At 42.1% G+C, this 21,526-nt stretch overlaps 1 protein-coding gene across 1 annotated transcript in view; it reads right to left on the bottom strand.

Annotated features, from left to right (window-relative positions):
* Window positions 1-20,928, bottom strand: part of FARSB (phenylalanyl-tRNA synthetase subunit beta) — a 36,419-nt gene extending 15,491 nt beyond the window's left edge. Inside the window, exons 1-15 of the mRNA XM_077348914.1 lie at window positions 20,548-20,928; window positions 19,949-20,004; window positions 18,051-18,205; window positions 16,335-16,407; window positions 15,785-15,900; window positions 15,268-15,418; window positions 12,410-12,518; window positions 10,487-10,557; window positions 9,317-9,378; window positions 9,169-9,220; window positions 7,245-7,306; window positions 4,925-5,132; window positions 4,471-4,551; window positions 648-740; window positions 64-181 (exon numbers count right to left, since the gene is read on the bottom strand). Of these exons, the coding sequence (XP_077205029.1) occupies window positions 64-181; window positions 648-740; window positions 4,471-4,551; window positions 4,925-5,132; window positions 7,245-7,306; window positions 9,169-9,220; window positions 9,317-9,378; window positions 10,487-10,557; window positions 12,410-12,518; window positions 15,268-15,418; window positions 15,785-15,900; window positions 16,335-16,407; window positions 18,051-18,205; window positions 19,949-20,004; window positions 20,548-20,605 (1,465 nt within the window). The 5' untranslated portion in view covers window positions 20,606-20,928. The remainder of the gene's footprint in view (window positions 1-63; window positions 182-647; window positions 741-4,470; window positions 4,552-4,924; window positions 5,133-7,244; window positions 7,307-9,168; window positions 9,221-9,316; window positions 9,379-10,486; window positions 10,558-12,409; window positions 12,519-15,267; window positions 15,419-15,784; window positions 15,901-16,334; window positions 16,408-18,050; window positions 18,206-19,948; window positions 20,005-20,547) is intronic.
* Between the last annotated feature and the right edge of the window lie 598 nt (window positions 20,929-21,526).

Below are 21,526 nucleotides of genomic sequence, written 5' to 3'. Positions count from 1 at the left end.
ATGGTGAACCCAATAATGCCCTTAATTTTTAAAGGTACCAATGCTAACTTTTCCTTCTCTTACCTTTGGCGGGATCTTTTACTACAATGTCAGAGATCTCAAAGAGCTTCAGAGGTAGAGGCATCTTCCTGTTAGCAGCGATAGTTTTCAGGAGACCCGGCAAGAGGGTAGTACGCGCCACCTGTTGTCCAAATGAGGGATTGCACACATGGAAGCTTTTCTAAATCACAACTTCCTCAATTCAAAGAGCAACATGCTACCATAGGAGGGAGCAGATATCTACATAAACAGTAAATATGTTCAGTCCCCCCCCTTATTTCTCTCTTCTCCCAGCAATTCCCAATCTGCCAGCATAGCGCAACACTTGTGCTAGTCTTATAAGTAAGGAATATCATACTTTATTTGTCCTTTTTGAGTATCTAGAACTCTCACACAAGTGGCAAAAGGAATTCATTAGTATGAGAATATATTTAATGTCATTATTACCAGGTGTGATACACAACTATTTGGGACTTCTAGATGGCCTCCGCCTTCAAATCCAGTTACTGTATTTCATTCCTAAATCCCCCAGCCGTTTATTGGCTATATTCCCACTTAGGGTTGACATAACATGACAGTTAACTGGAAATGCAACTTCTGCTTCTCACCTGAAATTCTGCTGTTTTGGGATTTGCTATGTGCACTGCTTTTGTTGCAGAGATGTCAATCCCCATTTTGTTAGCAATGTCTTCTTGGGAACACTAAAAAGGAAGGGAGAGAAAGCAAGTTAAATTCAAATGCAAACATTCTTAATGGGAAAAACCTCTCCCCATCAGCATGACAACGAACAGTGGGGATCACACAATGTGTGGAACCCCTACCTGAGGCTTTCTCAACCACATATGGCCATCTCAACCCACCCATCCCTTCTCAAAATTGGCAATGATGGGCCTGGAGAGGGTGGGAAGGGGAGGGACCCATTCCATACAAATCCTTGCTGGGTGAGGATTGTTGCACATGGTAGCAACTGGAGCCCAGAAAGGGAAGTGCTCTCATTTTAACTTAATTGCAGGGGGGCAATGAAGCAGGTCTGGCCCTGTCTCTGGAATCGGGGGGGGGGGAGAGGAGGCTATGGAGTGGCATAGGCCTGCCCCTGCCCTGTTTCTGGCGTGGGAGAGTGGGAGAGTGGGAGAGTGGGAGCGGCATAAGCCTGTTCTAGGAAAATATAATCTTTGAACAGCCTTCCAAAGAATAATATTTTAGCCACCATGGATGTGGAATCTGTGTACATCAACATCCTACACAAAGATGGATTACAAGTCATAAGGAACATGAATTTTGACTTTGCCAACAAACTCTGCCATTTTCTTCTCTCTTCAATTGTGGTGAAATCTTGTTCCATCAGATCAATAGCTGTGGGCACCTGGAAAGCCACACAGTATGCTAACATCTTCATGGTTAGATTCAAGTGGGTAGTCTTCATGGCTAACATTTTTGTTTGGTTTGGACATGGTAAAGAAGCCCTGGATAAATTCCACCAGGCATTTCAGCCCACCATCAACTTGACAATGAACCAATCTATGCAAGAAATATACCGTAAATCTATTGACCGACAAATATCCCTACATGCTTCCAGCTACCATTCTAAACATATCAAACAATCCATTGTATATAGTCAGGCTCTATGCTATAGTCACATCTAATCCTACAGAGATTCTCACTTAAGGGATCTACAACTAACTATCCACCTGATGAAGTCAAGAAATAGATTAACAAAGGCAAAAAAGTACCCAGAGAAAACCTGTTGCAAGACATGCCCAAAAGATACAATAATAGAATACTGCTAGGACACATACAGCTTTCAACTCTAAACAATTAAACACATTATCAGTCTTACAACCTCTACTGGATAATGACAGCTTTTTCACAAGTACTGGGTGACCTAACTTTTTATTACATACAGGCAACTTAAACAACTCTTTACCTACAATAATACAGCATCTAACTTGAACATGGGCACTGGTACCAGAGCTTGCAATAAACCTAGGTGCCAACTTTGCTGTTATATAAGCAAGAAAAACACATCTCAGGCTCATTAACTTGCTCATCTTTTAACAGTGTACAGGCCATTAAGTGACAACGGTGCTCTTCAGTTCTTTATATAGGGCAACGGATAAATGGACACAAATCTGATATTAAGAAGCATAAAACAGAGAAACCTGTAGTACAACTTCAGCCTTCTAGGAAATTCAATGGAGGATCTTAAAGTAGCTGCTTTATTGCAAAGGGGCCTCAGAAACAGGCTAGAACAAGAGACTGCTGAGTTACAACACCCAGGACAATGGAACCCCCAGAGCTTATTAGCTTATCCTTTTGGCTTTGGGGGGGGGGGGGCATCTGTTTGTTAACTCCTTTATTATGCTTTATGCTGTTATTCACAGGTTTTACCAATCACCTTCATCCAGGCTTAGCTATATTTATTGCTTTGTTACTTATGCATCTTTACTCTAACTGGCCTTTCCTGGCCTTTCTCCTCACTCTCTATATGTAATGGTTGGTGATTTCTGTTTCAGTGTATCTGAAGAAGTATGCATGCATGCAAAACTTTATATTCAGAATAAAACTTTGTCAAGCTTAAAAATGCCACTGGCTTCAGCAGCACTGTTCTGCTGCTTCAAACCAACACAGCTACCCATCTGAAACTATTTGAGAGCATGGACACTGACATATGATTTACTAATGATCACTGAAGGCCATTAACAGTGAACTGTGAAATTTCACACACTGAGCTTGAACACCAGCTGACAAATAGCCCCCGTAGAAAGCAATAGGCCACCAAGATGAGGGGAAATGAGTGCAGCTACTACCAATCTAAGGTCTTGAGCAGAATAAGTTAATATTACACCAGGACAACATTAACATTTCTTTGTTGGTTATCCGGATTTTTATCTAGAGATCACAGCTCAAATATGTACAAGCATATTATAAACCTAAGACAGGACCACCCTGTACTTGGTGCCATATATGCAGCTGCCAAGGTGTGCCTCTCACATAGGCCGGAAGAGCCACAAAGGGCATCCAGAGATAGATTGCGTGTCTATCCAAGATGGAAACGTTTTCAGGCAGCACTGTGTTGCATTCTAATAATTTCAGCTTGCAGTTTTATAATTTAAACCAGTCATACTGTGTAGCTCTATCTCATTCTGGAATCCACGTTACAAACTGGGATAATCATAGAATCTGGCTTCACTTTCCAGTTCTGTTCTGTTCAGCAGGTAATACAGAGGTTAGCCAGAAGTTAATGCCTTTGACATAAAGCAGCGGTTCTCAACCTGTGGGTCGTGACCCCTTTGGAGGTCGAATGAGCCTTTCACAGAGGTTGTGACCATCAGGCCTAGAGCTCCCCCCCCCTTCCAAAGCAGCCATTCCCTGCCCTCTGGACTCTGGGGAGGAGCAGTAACCACGGGGATCCCCAGGCTCCACCCATAAGCCCGTGTGCCTACTCGTGAGCAATGCCCCTGGATGCAAAAGGATGGCCTCAGCTCCCTGCAGGCATTTTCCCAGAGGGCTGGAGGCAGCGTGGAGGAGAAGGGAAGGCGGAGTGAGCTGGGCGTCCTTGAGCGAGCTGGGCATCCTTCCTCCTTCCTTCCATGCTTGTGGGTGAGACGGAGCCATGGCTGTCGCAGATGCCACACTGGGTGCCTGCCTGGAGGTGCTGCTGGCTGGCTAGCAAACCGCATCTTCAAGGTTCTGGAGCTGCTGCAGGTCGGCAGGCATCTCTGAGCTCATGCAGAGGGCATGGGAGGAGGCAGAGTGCCGGGTGGGGGGAGGCAGATCCAGGTGGGGGAACTCTTGGGGATTTGGGGCTTGGAGCCTGGGGAGGACAGGGGATTCAGTGGGGGGCGACGCCATACAGAACCCTCTCCCCTCCGAAGCAGCCACTTACTTCAGTGGAACTGCTCTCTGTGACCTGCAGAGGAACTGTAATTCCTGAGGATCCCCAGGCCCCACCTGGAGCCTGGCATCCTGAGAAAGCAGCCACACTCTCCAGGCAAAACCAGACAAAAGGATTAATAAAAATAATGTTATGGTTGGGGGTCACAGCAACATGAGGAACTGTATTAAAGGGTCTTTATTAAACTGCATTAGGAAGGTTGAGAACCACTGACATAAAGGATAAGGCCAAGCTTACTGTCAGTTCCCACCCAGTTCTGGTTCTGCTGGGTCATTAACATCCCAGAGTTGAAGGTACTTTGCTTTCCAGGCAGTCAGAAGCCTCCCATGAGTGAAGCCCTTTACCCTTTGTTCTCTCTGACTGAGGCAGGCAGAGGGAGGGGAAAGCATGGCCTGGAAGCTTCGTCTTAGTGCTCGACTTTCCTTTCCCCTGCCAGCACGAGGCCACCTCAGGCCTGCCCACAACCTCTCCAGGGAACACAGCTGCCCCCACTGAGGCCTTAACACCCAGGCCCAGAAACAGAGGAGTCAACGTACCAGAGCAAAAGTGAGCGCTTCGGTGAAGCCAGCCGCTGCCAGGTCTTGTCTCAGGAGCTCTGTGAGCTTATTGAGAGGAAACTAGTGGGAAAAGAAAACAATTGTTTTTAATCCTTCAGCTCAGTGACTATCCCAAAATCACGGGAGGTGACTTTTCAAAAAGCCATGCCAACTAGGCACATCTGGTCCTGACTGAGGAAATGAAATTCCCAATTAGGATTGAATATGGACTCCAGGTTTAAACTTTTCAAGCCTATCCGCTGCAGGTCTTTGGGTTGCTCAGATCCGATGGGCATCTGTTTTGTATCTTTGCTATGGCAAACTCCTCTCGCAACAAGACATGACAGAATATTGTTTTAATTCTAAGACACAGTTTTCTTCCAGGAACCCTTCTGGCATACTTCTAGCCATTTCACTGACAATACAGACTGTTTACTTAAGGGTGCAATCTTACTTGATTAGCTATGGTGTATGTTTTTGGAATAGTCATCTGAATGTTATTATAGCCGTATGCGATTGCTGCGTCTTCTATGATATCACACGCATGGATAATGTCAGATCTTGTAGGAGGGATTTCAACCTCTATATTGTTCCCATTCCCTATGACGTGAGACTTCAAACACATCCTGGTGAGCAGCTTTGCAAGGCTGGCTGGAGTCTCACTAAAACAAAAAGCAAGAATACATGCATATATTTTAAGTCACAGGTAATTTTAGTCCACAACCCTTGCCTTTCATTTGCACCATGACTTCACTTTTGAGGGAATATTATTCATGCATTACTGCTCCAAGAGAGTTAAGGCTCAGTCATAAATTGCATGGAGAGATAAAACATTTGTTTCTAGAAGCACAAAGGGCTCCTTTAGGGCACTAAGTACAGAACTAACTCATAAGACCCATTAATTTCTAAAAGCCATGGCCCTGGACTTACTTGGAACGACTGTGCAACCACAGGGCAACAAGCAGGATCAAGACACAGGCTTTTCACACCTGCATGGCATCAGGTTAAGTGAGCACAGACACTGATCATGGGGAGCTGCCCGGTAGCATCCTCCGGGCAGTCAATTACTTGCTGTTCATCTGCTAACATGGATAGGCTGCGGGAGGGCCCCTTGGCTTGAGGGGGGCCTTTCCTGGTTTGCCCCCTTTCTCTTTTAAGGTGATGTGACTGCCAGACTCCCCCAGTGTGTCCTTCTGTGCACTCCCCACTCCTCCAACATTGCTCACTTCAGACAAGGCAAAAAAGGAAGTACAAGTAAAATGGCCAAGATGAAAACCAGGTAGTTTTCATTAGGGAAAACTAAGAACTTACTTCTAAGTTCTGGCTTGGCTCCAGAACAGATATTTCTGTGGGTGCAAGGACTTTGGCATGCAGCATATTATTTTTTCTACCTCTCCAATCCATGGCAGCCTGAAATGTGCCCCCAAGCTGTTCTTAGAGGTTCCTCTCCCACAGGAACAGGATTTCAGGAAGCATTACAGACAACTGCAGCAGGCAGGAGGTGTGAAAATTGTGCTCCGTGGGTGGAAGCCCTTGTACCTGTGAAAAGGTTAGCCCAGCTCCTTCCCATTGCCCTACACAATGCTCCTTACATAGTCTTCCAAAACAGATATGCCCTCAGTGGGCAAAACAGGAGGGAGGGGTCCCTCCCCCCTACACTGCTTGAGACTGCAAACTACAATATAATCTTAGAGAGAGAAGGGCAATGGTTTCTAGCAGCAGATGCCAGAGTGACAATACTACACCAAAGAACAAAAGTAATTTGAGAAATGATAGAAGGGAAGCAGAAAGGAGACTGCTGCCAAAGTCTAGTTTCCACATTTAACAAGACACAACACTGATTTACAACATGCAGCTCTGGCAGCATTATAAGGACCAGCAGTACGGAATAGATTAATCATTATGCTGAGTACACTGGAGACTGAAGCTCTGCCCGTGGGCTCCTGCTAGAACAATTTATTTGTCTTACAACTACCCAAGCCAGAAAGGCAAAACCTATCAGGTGTTTCGCGGCACAGCTATAAATGCTAAAGAACAGCATTTATGAGAACAATGAAGGCACATGACAACTGAGAACTAAAATCCAACTGTAAATTAGGGCAAATCCCGGGCACCAGGTTTTGATGGTATCTAGAAATTTCATTTTGAGGGGGGAAGAGGATTAGTATGTTCAGCAATAATTTCATTGTACCACCTTTCAGCAGTCCTCAAATTACAAAACTCAATTATCATCTGACACCAGAATGCTTTGTTGCATGACAAATGTGCCCCCCCCCATGAAGCTCTTGTCATCGCAGTTTTTTATGCTGTAAATTTTACATGATTTGAAGATAGCAGCTGGATTCATTTCTTAACCAGTTGCTTTCTGTATCAGCACCAATCTTTTGGAAGAAGCAATGGAGTTGTTGGGGAGATGTTCTTTTTAATAAAAAGTTAGCTTTTTGTTGTGGTGATGACAAACAGAGTTATGCCATATTTGTTTATACTAAAACGCAGCTTTAATAAAATGATGAAAAATGGGAAGAGTTTAGGCTTTCTGGCAATAACAACTAGTTAATATGATACTTAAAATTAAACCTTGAGGTGAGAAAAATGAATCCGCCCCCGAATTCTTTGGGCTGGGTCTTGGAGCCCCAGAAACTTTGCCTTGACCTGGTACAAGCACCTCCTCCCAGAAAGGATTCCATTCTGACGTCCCCATCTGTATCCCCAAAGTGATGGATGTGTAGCCACATACTTCCCACACTTCTCAAAGATGGAAGAGATAAATTTACCTAATTCCTATTTTCTTGTTCATTATGTCAGGTTTTATCTTTTCTCGACGATAAGCCAGCTCCTAGAAAAGGGGGGGAAATGCCTTTAACAAGTTTGTTTTCTAAGAACATTAACATTTTATGGCATAAGAGAAGTCACTGCCTCTAGATGTTTAACCCAAACATCTGGAAATCATAGGTATACATCTTTTAAACCAAATCTGTAATTATTTTGGCTCAGAACTGCTAAGATGCATTTTTTCCCCACACACCAATCAAATTCTTCTTAGAAACCACCTGACCTGGTAGCCATCAAGACTTGCTGAGGAAATAAATTCCAAAATTCACCTCTTAATAAGTTCCAAAAGGATCTCTTCAAACTGGGGCATTAAAATGGAAAATGAGGTTCAACGTGAGCATAAAGTGATGCATATTCAGCAAATAATCCCTACTTCACGTATACACTGATGGTATCTGAAATGGCAGCAAGAGGCCATGAAATGGACCTGGAGGGTCTTGATAAAATGTCGACCCAGCGTGCAGCTGCTGTGAAAAAGGCAAATCCCATGTTGGCCATGATCAGGAATGGAGAATAAAACAGCCATTACCCTTATGCAAATCTATGGTGAGACCATGCTTGGAGTATTGTGTAGATCTAGTCACTGGACCTGTAAAAGGATATTGCAGAGCTTGAAAAGGTGCAGAAAAGAGCAACCAAAATGACTATGGAGCTAGAATCTGCTGCCCTATGAGGACTGGTTAGCACTTAGGGCTGTTTAACCTAGAATAAGGCTGAGCAAAGGGAAATACGATAGACCTTTATAAAATTATGCATGCCATGTACAGAGTGGATAGGGAGAAACTCTTGTCCCTTTTGCAAAATACCAGGACCCAGGGTCATCCACTGAAGTTGAAGAGTGGGAGACTTTGGACAGACAAAAGGAAGTATTTCTTCACATCATTTGTGGGTCTTCCTGCCACAGCATGTGGTGATGGTTACCAGCTTGGAAGGCTTTAAAAGTGGGGTGGTGGTGGTGGTGGACTAATTCATGGAGGACTGGGATATCAATGGCTACTAATCATGAGGTGCGTGTTATTGAAAATGTCACTGTGGAGAATGGATAATGAGTGTCACTCAGAGAACCCCTGCAGGAGATGTTTATACGGGAGAGCAAAAAGTTTGTTTATTTGATTTTTAAGCACCCCCCTCGGCACAGCCATCTTGGAATGGTTTCCATTAATTGAGAATACAATGAGCATCAAAACAATAATATTTAACAGTAATATCATTAAAAATTATTATGCACTGTTCCCATCTCAGTCCCAGGGTGCCACTTCTGTGGAGGAGGGCCCCTTTGGTGTTCTGCTACTCACTGGCCCCAACCAAATGCCTGCTGCTGGGAGAACTCTGGTTTGTAGGCCATTAAGAACTGTGGAAGCTCCTGAAGGGCCCCTCAGATCTTCCGGGAGTTCATCCCACCACAGGGGGCCAGGACTGAGAAGACCCTGGCCGAGGCCACACATACTTCTCTTGAGCCAGGGATCACCAGCTGGTTTGTGTTGGCAGAGTGACGTGCTCTTCAGGAGATGCAGTCAGTTAGGAGGTCCCTCAGGTACACTGGGCCCAATCTGCAAATGGCCTTGAAGGTCAAAAACACTACCTTGAACCTGATCTGAAATTCACCTGGAAGCCAGTGCGGTTGCCTGAGAACAGGCCAGATATGGGCCCTCCAAGTTGTTCTAATGAGGACCCGTGCCACTGCATTCTGGACCAGTTGCAATTTCCGGGTGAGGGACAAAGGCAGGCCTGGGTAGAGTGAGTTACAGTAATCTAACATCTGATTTACAGCTCCTTTCAAAAGGATACCTCCAGAGGCCACCAAGAGTTCTGGATTTCAAGAATGTCTTTAATTAGTCATAATACTATTGCTTCTGTCATACTCACTGGGAAGATGTAGCTTTTTCCATTGGGATAAGTTACTTCTGCTGCTTCAACACTGAGGGAGGAACAACAACCACTCATAAAAAACACAAGTAGTAAAAATATACACAACAATAAAATTAACAATAAACATAATTACACACTGACTCACGTGAATGGCTTCTGGCAGTATTCACTGAACATTGTGACTAGGATATCAAGGACTATTTTTGCCTGAGGAAAGGAAATAAACCCACATTAATCTAAGAAATGTATGTGGCATTTAAACTAAAAACTTACAAGTTCTTCTAGAGCTTTGAATGGGTAATTAAAATTCAACTCCCAAAGGGACAAAGCGAGTACAAGCCTATGACTTGTTGGTTTCCAAAATAGGTTATCTTTTATAACATTTTGAATCATCAATCTAAACTATTTGAGGATGGTGGGGGATGGGTCAAGATAAGGGACCCAAAATACAATCATACCCGGGCCCCCTTCCAACCTCTGTCCCATTCCTCAGGACACTAGTGTGCAGGCAAAAGTGAATAACCCACCTCTGACACTGATGCTGTGCAATGCCAGGTCAATAAACAACAAATCCTCTACCCCGCAAACCTACTTTGAAGAATGCAGAATGGACCTGGCATGTGTGACGGAAACCTTGGTCAGGGAGAGGGCAAAACAGTTGCCCTTAAAAAGCTAGCCCCTGCCAGGTTCTCTGTCCTCCCATCAGTCTCATACCTAATCCGAAAGGATTTCTCCTTCAGTTGGATATCAACTGTGAGGCATTTGCGAGTCATTTTGCAGACAAAATCTTGACACTTAGACGTGATCTTCTTCCAACCTTAGACACAGAAAGTGAACTATAGGCCCCTTGGCCGTCTTTGGAGAGAACACTGAGAAACTTTAGAAGACTCATGCTGACTGAAGTGGACAGGATGCTTACAGCAGTGAGACCAACCGCATGCCCACTAGACCCTTGCCCATCATGGCTAATAAAAACAGCAGACATAAGAATAAGGGCCCCCCTCTGGGAGATAATCAAACTCTCCCTCAAAATGGGAGAATTCCCAGAAGGGCTAAAAGAAGCAGTTGTTCGCCCACTGCTGAAAAAAACATCTCTGGACCTGTGAGAGCCCGACAATTACCAACCCGTTTCACACATAGTGTTCCTGGGGGAAAATGGTTGAAAGGGCTGTCATAGACCAAATATCAACATTCCTGGAAGAATCTGCAGTCCTAGACAAATGTAATAAATATTTCTAGAGATTACTAGATTCCAGTGATAAGGTCAGCTACACACATTTTCACTTTGCATCGCCTATTTGTTAAAAGTACTCACTTTGGTAAAGTCTGTAGCTGTACACTCAATGAACACATTTCTGGTGTTGAGATTTATTTTGGTATGGTCTCCTAAAAATATATATCAGACATTTAAAATTATCTGTAGTCACAATTCCACATTAGGTCATCCTGCCAAAGTTAATCCTTTTTAGACAACAGGAGAACCAATTCAGAGACCCCTGTGCTTGGCATATATGTTCAGGGCCATTAACAGAGGATGTGAGCATTTCAACAATCTTCTGACAGTAATTTCTGACATCAGAGATGGGGAACTAAATCAGCTAGTCAATCTTACAGGGGAGGCTACGGTTTTGCATATGCTTTGTGTCTCCATTTGGAACAGCATAAAATCTGGTGTCTTCAAGAATGCCGGGCTTAAGGACCTCCATCTACAATGAACTCTGCACATGCTCTGAAGATCCTGTTACAGCCAAAGTAACAAGTACTTGGCAGAGTTAGATCAATTGTTTTTTTTATTTGCAAGTCTGTGTGCTATAACACTATTCACTTCTCCTGAATTTGTCTTTCTCCCTTTTCTAATTTGGACTCCAACCATGTTTTTCTCTTTTGTCTTCTTCTCAATTTCATTAAAAAACTTTTTTTAAAAAAATGTTTTGGCTTCATTTTGTACAATCTATTTCTCTGAGATACTTCACTTAATCTCTTCCCTAACTGTACAGGTGCTACATAGTTTCTTATAAGGTATTTTCCAGGGTTTCCATTCTGTTACTTCATTATTGGTCTACTAGTACAATAGAAGGATAACTTCTCGACAGGTAATTCTAGATGTTCTCAGGAGGTACCTGAGTGGTAGCAGTTGGGTACCAGGATACTTTCCAGGGAACCTATGATCTAAAGGAGTTTTTCATCAAGGAAAGGTGTCCTCCCCCTTCTATAACAGACATCCAATAAGCAATGGGATAGGAGTGCAGAAATTAAAACCAAGTAAAAATCTGGAACAAAGCTAAAATAAAGGCCAAGCATCAAAATAGCATATTAAGCAATGCATAAATTATATAACAGAATACATTTGCAAAAGATAGTGACTATCATACACAACAGTATAGTACAGTCTTACTTCCCTTTAATAAAGCATCTTCCTGAACCATTCTATTCTAAGCGACCTACTACTTTTAGAAAAAAAAACTCTCCTGAATAATTCATAGTTTATAGAATGCCAAGAGAGTGGGAGACTTTCTGACCTCATCAAATATGCCCTTCCTAAGATGCGGGCATATAAGAGAAAGCACACTGACACACAGAGAAATTGCTATGTGAGTGTAATGCAATTAGGAGGGGAAAGAAGATGACAGTGCCTGCTCTTTTCCAACAAGTGGAGCTGTGTTCCTAATTGGAGAGCACATTTTCTGCATGCAAAAGGTCCATGGTTCAATCCCCGGCTTCTCCTTTTCAAAAAAGGCTTAGTTAGCAGGTGGCACAAAAGACCTCTGCCTGAGACCTCAGAAAGCTGCTGCTTGTCAGAGTAGACAATGCTGGCCTAGATGAACTAAGGTCTCACTCCTCTAGGGCATCTTGATGGGTATAACTGAAAACAGTTTGACCAGGAAAAAGTTATACATTCAGATTCTCAAGTGTTTTGAGTCATTGTAGTAACAAAACGTTAACAGTCACCCATGTCATTGTATTTTAGATGGTAGCTTTCACGTGAGAGCTTCAGGATTGCTTCACCCCACAAGCCAAAATTGCCACTTAACCCCAGACCTTATAAGTCCTGTATAATGGACACAAGTCCTGAGATGCTGTGAGACAGGGAAAAAAATTGCTGTGTTCTAAACACAGTTAACAGATAATGCCAAGCTACTCTGAATGTAATATTGAATTAAAGCAGAGAGTGTACATATTTACAATGTTGGAGGCAGGGCACTCAAATTTAGACCAAAGAAGCAAAAAACAAACTTACCATTAATTATTGGTGGCATGGAAAGGACAACACCGTTGCTATCATAGATAACTGGATAAAGCGGCTCATTTTCAATAATGTGCAGATAATGCCTAAGATGGCTATCCGTCTACAACAAATGAAGCATAAATTCATGTTGGCATTATTTTTATCGGGGTAAAAAAGTCTTGGAAGAAGTTGGTGGAGATTATCTTTTTTCGCTTTCCCCCAAATAGCTGGCTGTTTGTCCCAAAATGTCTCTCTGAAGATTCTGACTGCCTCACAAGCAAAATTTACCTCCTCTACCAATGTCAGCCACAAGTAGAAGAGGGAGAAAGAGGTAATTTCACCCAACTTGATGCTCCAGAACCTCCCTCCATGACACACTTTGCTTACACAGCTCTCCACATACTCTGAGAGAAGTTTTTGGAACATCTAGAAGGTTGTTTGGGAAAGGTTCAGAAAGATCCAGTCTGTCAACACCTTCTGAAAGCTCGTCCAGTGGAGCAAACCAAGTCTATCTTACTGCAAAACAGAAACCAAGCACTATAAAAGTATGAGACCTACAACCTTATAAAGTTAAAAGGAAGCAACAGCAATGCTTCCAACAGAGAGAAGATTCAATGTATATTTTACAACTTAAAGAATCTGACTAGGAAACAATATGCATTTAAATGACTGGAGCGTGGGGTGAAGAATGATGCTGTGTGTTCTTGTCACTATGGATCCCTTCCAATGGGACACTACGGCACAAACCCTCTTCATCAACAAAAGGAACCCAAAACCTTTGGGTGTAGCACTGCTGTTCAGGATAAAATCACCTTCCTCTGCTGCCTTCAAAGGCTTACATGACAAAGATGAAAGTGTCGGTCCCAAAATAAGTACCTCAGGGAGTCCTACTATTTACTTTCCCAGGGTCTCCCATCCAAATATTAACCCAGAATAATCCTGCTTAGCGTAGACATTATTCAATGGAAACAGCATGTCATCGTTGGTAAAAAACCTTTAAAAATGTTTAACATACTTTTCAAATTGTCTTTTAACATTTATTTATTTATTTATTTATTTATTTATATTTGGATTTGTATACCGCTGTTCCCCAAAAGGTCTCATGGCAGTTCACAATAAAACATTAAAATCACAATAAAACCCCATAGTTCCCATTTTGCAAATACAACATGATGGCATTCTAAACTTCCAACCCCGCCTTGTTCAGTCAGAGGTGTACCGTCAATTCCATGAGAGAAGGAATCTTCAATCTTAAATCTTGAGCCTTGTATCTTAGGGATCCAAAGATGAAACCCGGGCTCTGCCCTGGCCTCAACCATATGCCTGGCGGAAGAGCTACGTCTTGCAGGGCCTGCGGAAAACTGGTAATTCCAGCAGGGCTGTCAGCTCTTCCAGGAGCTCATTTCACCAGGTTGGGACAGGACCGAGAAGGTCCTGGCCCAGGTCGAGGCCAGGCGAACATCCCGGGGACCTGGGACAATCAGTAGATTCATACCCGCAAAGCGAAGTATAGTATAGATAATATTCATTTTTCTATATATTCTCAGGTTTATTTAAGGGGCTTATTTAAGGGACAAGTCCAGCTGTATGTATTTACTCAATATTTTATTATATATTTTATATAAAGAAATACATTTGAGGAAATAGATTTGAGGAGAGGTTGGGGAGCTTTGTCTGTTTAGCCTGGAGAGGAGACGACCGAGGGAATCCGATAACCATCTTCAAGTATTTAAAGGCTGCCATATGGAGGATGGAGCAGAATTGTTCTCTCTTGTCCTGGAGGGACAGACCAGAACCAATGGGATGAAATTCAGAAGAATTTCCATCTAAGCATCCAGAAGAAGTTCCTGACAGTTAGAGCGGTTTCTCAGTGGAACAGGCTTCCTTGGGAGGTGGTGGGTTCTCCATCTTTGGAAATTTTTAAACAGAGGTTGGATAGCCATCTGACGGAGAGGCTGATTCTGTGAAGGTTCAAGGAGGTGGCAGGCTACAGTGTCCTGCATTGTACAGGAGGTTGGACTAGATGATCCAGGAGGTGCCTTCCTACTCTGTTATTCTATGATTTATGATTTTTAAAGAAATCACTGAAAAATACTGCTGAGTTTAAATGTGTTTTATATACATGAACTTTAACCTAAATATATTTACTTTTGTCTGTATACTTAATTTTTTATGCTTGTGCATTTATTAAAGCATAATATTTTTAATACAGTTATATATGATTTTGCAACAGCTCGGATCAGATATTGTAGCAGGGTATAATTAAGGACAACTGATGTAAGTTGGGGGCAATGCTTAGGTTTACAAATTACAATTGTCTCTCCACCCCCAAAAGCTGAAGGACTGCAGAGATGCAAGTAAAGCTGGAAGCACAGAAAACAGAAGCTGGCAAGTAGATCTATTCAAGCAATCCCACACAACATTACTCCAAAATTACTCAATGAGTTTGGAATGGAATAATTCAGAACAGGACTGCATTGTGGATCATAATTTAGCCATTGCAAATATGAAAGTTTTAATATAATAAAAATACTAAACATCTGTTAGCTTGTCTGTGTTTTGGGTACCACAACTGTTTGGCTTGCTTGTGCTTAGACAATTCTCATCACAAGCATTATTTCTTTTGGTGCCAGTGCAAAATACCACAGTCCATGAAGTCACTAAAAGAGTGCCAAAGAACTCAATTATATGCTCCCTGGAACTTCTATTTTTTTCAAAGCACTCCAGTCTTTCAAAACTAGCTTTCTATGTGGGCCAACTGAGAAACAAATCCAAAGACCAGAATAGCTGCAGGATTGTGAACAGTGTTACTAACTTACATTTGTGATCCCTCTGAAGTTCGGGTGTTGTTGTTTTTTAAAGACACTTACTCTGTACAGATCCATGATTTCAAAGCCAGTATACTCCTTGTCCTGATTCAAAGGTTTGAATTTGATTTCAGATGGTGGTTTAGCAGTATATATAAACGGGCCGGAGACAGTGTCTAAATCATGGGTTCCAATTGCTACTAAGGATCTTTTCCTAGGAAGAATACAAGATAGATTATCCATGAAGATTTCCCACCCATCCATGATACTCTTATAAAAGTCAACGGAAAAAAGCATACAGTTTTTATGAAAAAATATTGCTTAAAATTATCATTTAATGTTCTTAGCATGTTAAAATGAGCTCTGAATGGTACAGTATATAATAATAATAATGAATAAAAATACGAATGTTAAGAATTAGATATATCTAGAAATCTCTAGGATAGTTTCAAAATATTGCTTAAAATATTTTCTGGAACTATAAAAGCAACAGTACTACATTTGCAAATATCATTTGATATGTCAGCATTAAAAAACAAATGTAATAATTGTTTAGCCTCATATATTATTTCTAACTAACCTGCATATGTTCTGATGTAATTTTTCCTGAAGGTCAATGAAACTATCATAGCGATCCTTGGTCAAAGTTATGTTACGAAGAACTGCAGCCACAGCGTGAGGACGGACTTGGGCAGTCTGGAATGGACAGGGGTACAATTTCAGGCAACAGAAACGTTGGGAGAAAATTCCATCCTGCTACTAATAACTTTTCTTTTCTTAACATAACCAAAACTCTCAAAACCACTAAATTCTAGAATAAGAAACTGTACAACAACCAGGACTCAAAGCATTAAACATCTAGTTTTGTACCTCAATAGCCCCATTCAGCCCACAGTCTGTTCTCCACCCATTAGCTGCAATCTGACTCAGTCAAAACAAACTGTGTTAAACAGATAAATATTTACATCAATAAAAAGGCATCGGTGATTACAATGAAGTCAGACAAATAGTGATGAGATTTGAAGCATAAGAACACCATCCTTGTTTCTTGCCCTACTTTCTAACATCTGCATCCAATATTTTTGTTCATTTCAGTGTCATGCTCAGGTTTAGTTTACAGACTTATTTACCTCTTCCATAATGGAAAGCCTTTGGAGTTCACTAGTCGGTGGCGTGATCCTTTTGTATCGCGGGGCCCTTATTCTAAAACAGGAAGAACCGAGTTGTCCGTTTACCATTAAAGGTTAATTTTTACATAAATAAAAGAGACTGAAATCTTCCCGATTCCCCTGTAATATACACTGCTCTCAGTTGTAAAATCCTGTCCCAACCCATTCCTCTCCCAGTCAGGCACTCCCTCCATCCACAGGACACTGAGTAGGACACTACTCAGTGCATAGAACACTAAACATTACGTATTTTAATACCACCAAATATTTATTTTTAAGCATGTAAAATTTCCTCTCCACTGTACATTTTTAGAGGTATAATTAAAATGCATCAGTACTCTGCAGGGCCATATGCTTCACTGTGGACACACTGCAGCCTAAATGCAGGAGATATTCTTCTGGACCAGGTCCAACATACACAAAAGTTTGCTAAGCAGGACAAAACAACCAAATCCCGGCACCTGAGGCTGTATAGTTGCTGAATGAATCATATGCATCCATTTGCCAAACAGCTGTTTGGTGGTGTTGTCCATGATACCACTGAGCAACCATAAATGGAAGGAACAGATTCCAGCCCTTCCACTTTCCTCAACTAAGTGAGGGACACTGCCTGACCCAGTAGTGCAACCACTAGTTTGGTAAATACACAGAGATGGCAATGGACACATATTCACATGAGAAAATAGGCAAAGGGGAACAGAGCCAAGTATCTCTTAAATCACACAATGAATTATTTAAACAAGGCTGAAGTCTAATGAGAGTTAAGTGTCATGCAGCAAAATCCCATGCATGTTTTCAATTGTGGTGTATTCAAAAGTGTTTTGATCTGTAAAACACTGTTTTGCAAGTGGGACCAACAATAAACAGATGTGTATTCAATTAATGCCTAGAAATATTATGTTCACATCAGAGAAGAGATATAAAATACTGACTTTCCAGCAATCTTGAACTTGTAAATCGAAATGAAGAAAAGGGAGAATTAAGTGGACTTTGTGTCAACAGTGTGTGATTGTGCAATCATTTCCTAACTTTTTGCAATACATTTAGAAGGCCCTATAGATGTGTTTTGCTCACTTAACTCTTATCCAAACAAACAGCATGCTTTATAGTAGGGGAGTGTTGGTATTGAATAGATGCCAAAGCCAGTTAAATAAATTTTTAAACCTTTTGGCTTATGTTCAGCACATCACCAGCTGTCATGAATATAATCCTTTATGGATTAATTCCTTCTGGCAGTTGAAGAATAGTATGACAGAAAAATACAGAGACAATAGGAACATTAAAAAACCAGCATTTTGTAAATAATGTCCTATATTGTCTCTCTTTCATTCTATAGACACTTTTGTAGAAATGACTCCAACACCATCTGCAATCTGCAAAGCAAACTGACAAATCATTATAATGGGGGGGGGGGGAGACAGGCATTCAAGACCATAGAGCCATTGACCTTGTATTGACAGACAAATACATCAAATATGGAGTTATAGAAGATTTTTAAAAAGCTTTATTATGTTGTACTTCTCTAGGTCAATTTGACACCACACAAAAGTTTGACAACTACGGTCACAACACATAAAAACTGTTCAGATCTTTTAGGAAAAATAAAACATTTCACTTGATTGCTTAGTAACCAGGTCATGATCAACCACTTAATAACATCTCCAGATGCTGCATTACCTCTCTTTAAAGACTTGAAGACCTCTGACTAGACCTTCCAAACAAAGGAGATCATATCGGTTAGCAGGAACGTCAATTTTATAGAGAATATTTTCAGAAGCGCCCTCTGCCTTTCCATCTCCTTGCTCTTTGTTTATTATTTCCTTCTCAGAAGTCTAAAATAAAGCAGATACCGTATGCTTTGAAAAAAGAAAACATGAATGAAGAAATACACTGCATTAAAAATGTTTTCACACAGAAAGAAGCAGATCTCTGAAAGAGTTTATGCAGAAAAAACAGATTAAACTTATTATTCTGGACATCAAAAGGCAATTTGTTAGTATCAGCCAGTGATAAACTGAGATTAATGCCTCAGGCTGAAAATAAAGATTGTACCCCTCAACACTGATATATAATAATTAAAGTCTCTTTGTAACTCTTAATAGAGTTAATATGCTATTGGGCACAGGCCTCATTATGCCACCTCCCTTTTAATATACCTAATGCTGCTCAACAAATGTCTGGCTTGTGTCATAGCTAGTCCGTTTGGGATTTAGCAGACAGAAATTAGTTCCCCACCCCCTGTCCCTGATGGGTCCCAGGTGCCTTCAAACAAACAGGACTCACGTTGGGAAAGCATCACATATGACCATAAGAAGTTGTCTTACACTAAATCAGGTCCTTAGTCCATCAAGGTCAGTACTGTCTACTCTGAAGACTGAACCTCAAATCTTCTGCCAAACAGGTGCACTGTCACTGAACCACAGCCCATCCTTCATTATCTGTACATTGCATTCTAGGAAGGGAGGTAAGAGTTCACAGTCCGCCCTGAGTGGGTGCTGTGTTTCCTTTTGTTACTTGCCTGGCTGTATTCTGTCAGAGAGGAGTGCTGATGACACCCCTGTGACAAGCCTAGATAGAACTAATAAGCATGGTGACATCTGTATCCCACTTTATGACCAGTGGGCTGCCACAGGTTTGCCAATTAAACTCAGCTCTTTGGATCTGAATAATATTTTGTAAATATTTTCCTTCTACTGGGATAGCATTGGAAATCAATTAGTCTAACAGTATTGAACAGGCAGTGTACCAGCATCAGAGGATTAATTTGGGACTTTTGAGTAGCATATCAGCCTTGAATAGGCTGGCAGGAGAAACAAAAAAATATAGAGTATTCAAGATGTTAACTTGGAGGTGAGAAAAGAATGTGTCTAGAAATCTGAACATGGCATGAAGGTTGTAAAAAACATCCAGTAATAGAATCATAGAGTTGGAAGGGACCTCCAGGGTCATCTTGTCCAACCCCCTGCAGAATGCAGGAAATAGCCACAAGAGCCAAGCAACTACACAAACCCTTCTGTCCACCCACGTACAATCTGCCTAAATTCACAGAACAACACAGTTGATCTCAGTACTGATTTATTCCTAGATTATGTCCCACTGTAAAGAGCAAAGACAACAAAGTTGTATCTGCTGGAGGGGAAGATGAAAGACATTGATTAATAATAGTTAATCTGAGACTTTAGTATAACAGTAAGTAGGTCACAGAACTCTGTCTTAACCATTTTTTGACCTAATATTTGTGAAAAGCCACTCTGGGCGGAGCGCGGTGTCCGGCTTGTGCTTCCGCCTGCATAGGCCAATCCCAGCATGCCCGGCCGCCCCCTCTGGAGGCGCACCCCGCTAGCGCCCGTTGCATTCCTGGATGCAACGGGCTTGAAGGCTAATCCTATAATAATATCTAATGAAGGCTACAGGCACATGAAAGTTTATACCCAAAATAAAACTTTGTTGGTTTTTAAAGTTACACTGGACTCAAACGTTATATCCGGGAGTAAAGCTTTATTGGACAACAGTTGGATTACCCATGCTATATATTCACTGATTTTACAGTCTGATATGGACATAAAAATACTTACAATTTCATCAAGCTCCAAGCCAAATTCAAAGCACAGTTCATCAAATTCTTCATCCGCTAAAAATAAGTTCTGGCATTAGTTTGGGCACACATAAAAATAACCAATACAGTAGGTCAAAACTGTCCTACCTATTTGGAGGGCGGGAAAGCTTTTTGGTAAGATATTTTCAATATTTTTATTTGCAGAGGGAGCCAGTATATCATTTTAATCTGTTTTTAGAAATGCAGTTGACAAATTATTTTCCAGTACTGATTTATTCCTAAATTATGACCCACTGTAAAGAACAATGACTGCACTGTGCAGGATGAGGACATGGCAAGGTAGTGGCAGAATGAACTTCAAGTAATCGGTTCCAAATTCTGGCTGTTCATTTCATTTTGTTTTGTACACATACACCTGAAAGCGTGACTTAATTCTCCCTCCGCCCCACTCAGGCCCCCAGTTTCACTTGGAACGTGAACATACGCTGGCTCCTTCTTACATGCAGGCTGCCCGTGCATTGAACAGTAACATGCGAACGGGGCTTCTTCTGCTCCGTGGCCCAGGGATGCCCAACCACGCTCGGCACAGGAACGCCGCCCCTCCCCTCCCCGACTTACTGTAGCTCCTTCCCAGTGCCTGGAAAAGCAAGTCCCGCTTCACACTGACAGTCGGCATGCTTGGCAGCAAGAGAAGCCAACCCCAGCGCTTTGGACCCACTGCGCATGCGCTTCTATGAAGCCCCCCCAGTGCCGGATGGTCCTTCCATTCCCAAGTGTTGTTCTCTATTCTGATGCCTGATCCAATTCGCCGCCGTCAACTCCATCTTCTCTCGTCTGCCGCAAATAAAAACCTAACCCGGCGTGACAGTTGTCAATAGATTCCTGTCTGCACAAGGCGCTGAGCCCAAGAAGCCGAAAATGTGGATCATGTTGAATCGGGCAAATCGTAGACAGCTAAAGTTCAGGGCGTTGCATCAGCCGCGGCTTCTCCGGCTGTGGTTGACAGGGAGATAGGAAGGGGGAGAGTGGTCATGTGACCACGAATTCCGGTAAAAATAGAAAGGCTGCGTTGATCGCGATTCTCGATGGACGCAGGGGGGCGTCGCGCTGTTCCTTGGCAGCTGCACGGTGGAAAAAGCGAACAAGGAATCGCGTGGCTCCTAAGCGTTCCCCAGTTCCAATGTGGAAACGGACAAGTCCGCTAGGCTGGTGCGTTTGGAGTCAAGCGAGGCATGGAGACTGCGATGTAATAGTTCTAACTTTTGCTGCAAGGTGTCGAGTGTTTTGCTTGAGGGTAGCTTATTCAGTCAAAATGTTGCCAGCTGATTTAGGCAAAAATATGTATTTAAGAAAAGCTGTTCCAATTTGAAGGAGTGTGCATGTGAATATTTATTTATTGCATTTCTATACTCCCCAAACATAAGGCTCAGTGCAGCCTACATATAACATAGGGATATACATTGCAGTCATAATAACAACCACCATAACAGTGGGGAACCAAAACTGAGTAACAGTACTATAACAGTAAAACGGTAATGACTGGGGAAGGCACTGGTAAACCACCCCGTATTGAGTCTGCCATGAAAACGCTAGAGTA

This window comes from Paroedura picta, chromosome 8 (assembly GCF_049243985.1).
Source record: "Paroedura picta isolate Pp20150507F chromosome 8, Ppicta_v3.0, whole genome shotgun sequence".
NCBI lineage: Eukaryota > Metazoa > Chordata > Lepidosauria > Squamata > Gekkonidae > Paroedura > Paroedura picta.
Note: the sequence above shows the minus strand (reverse complement) of the source record. Positions and strands in the feature narration are given on the sequence as shown.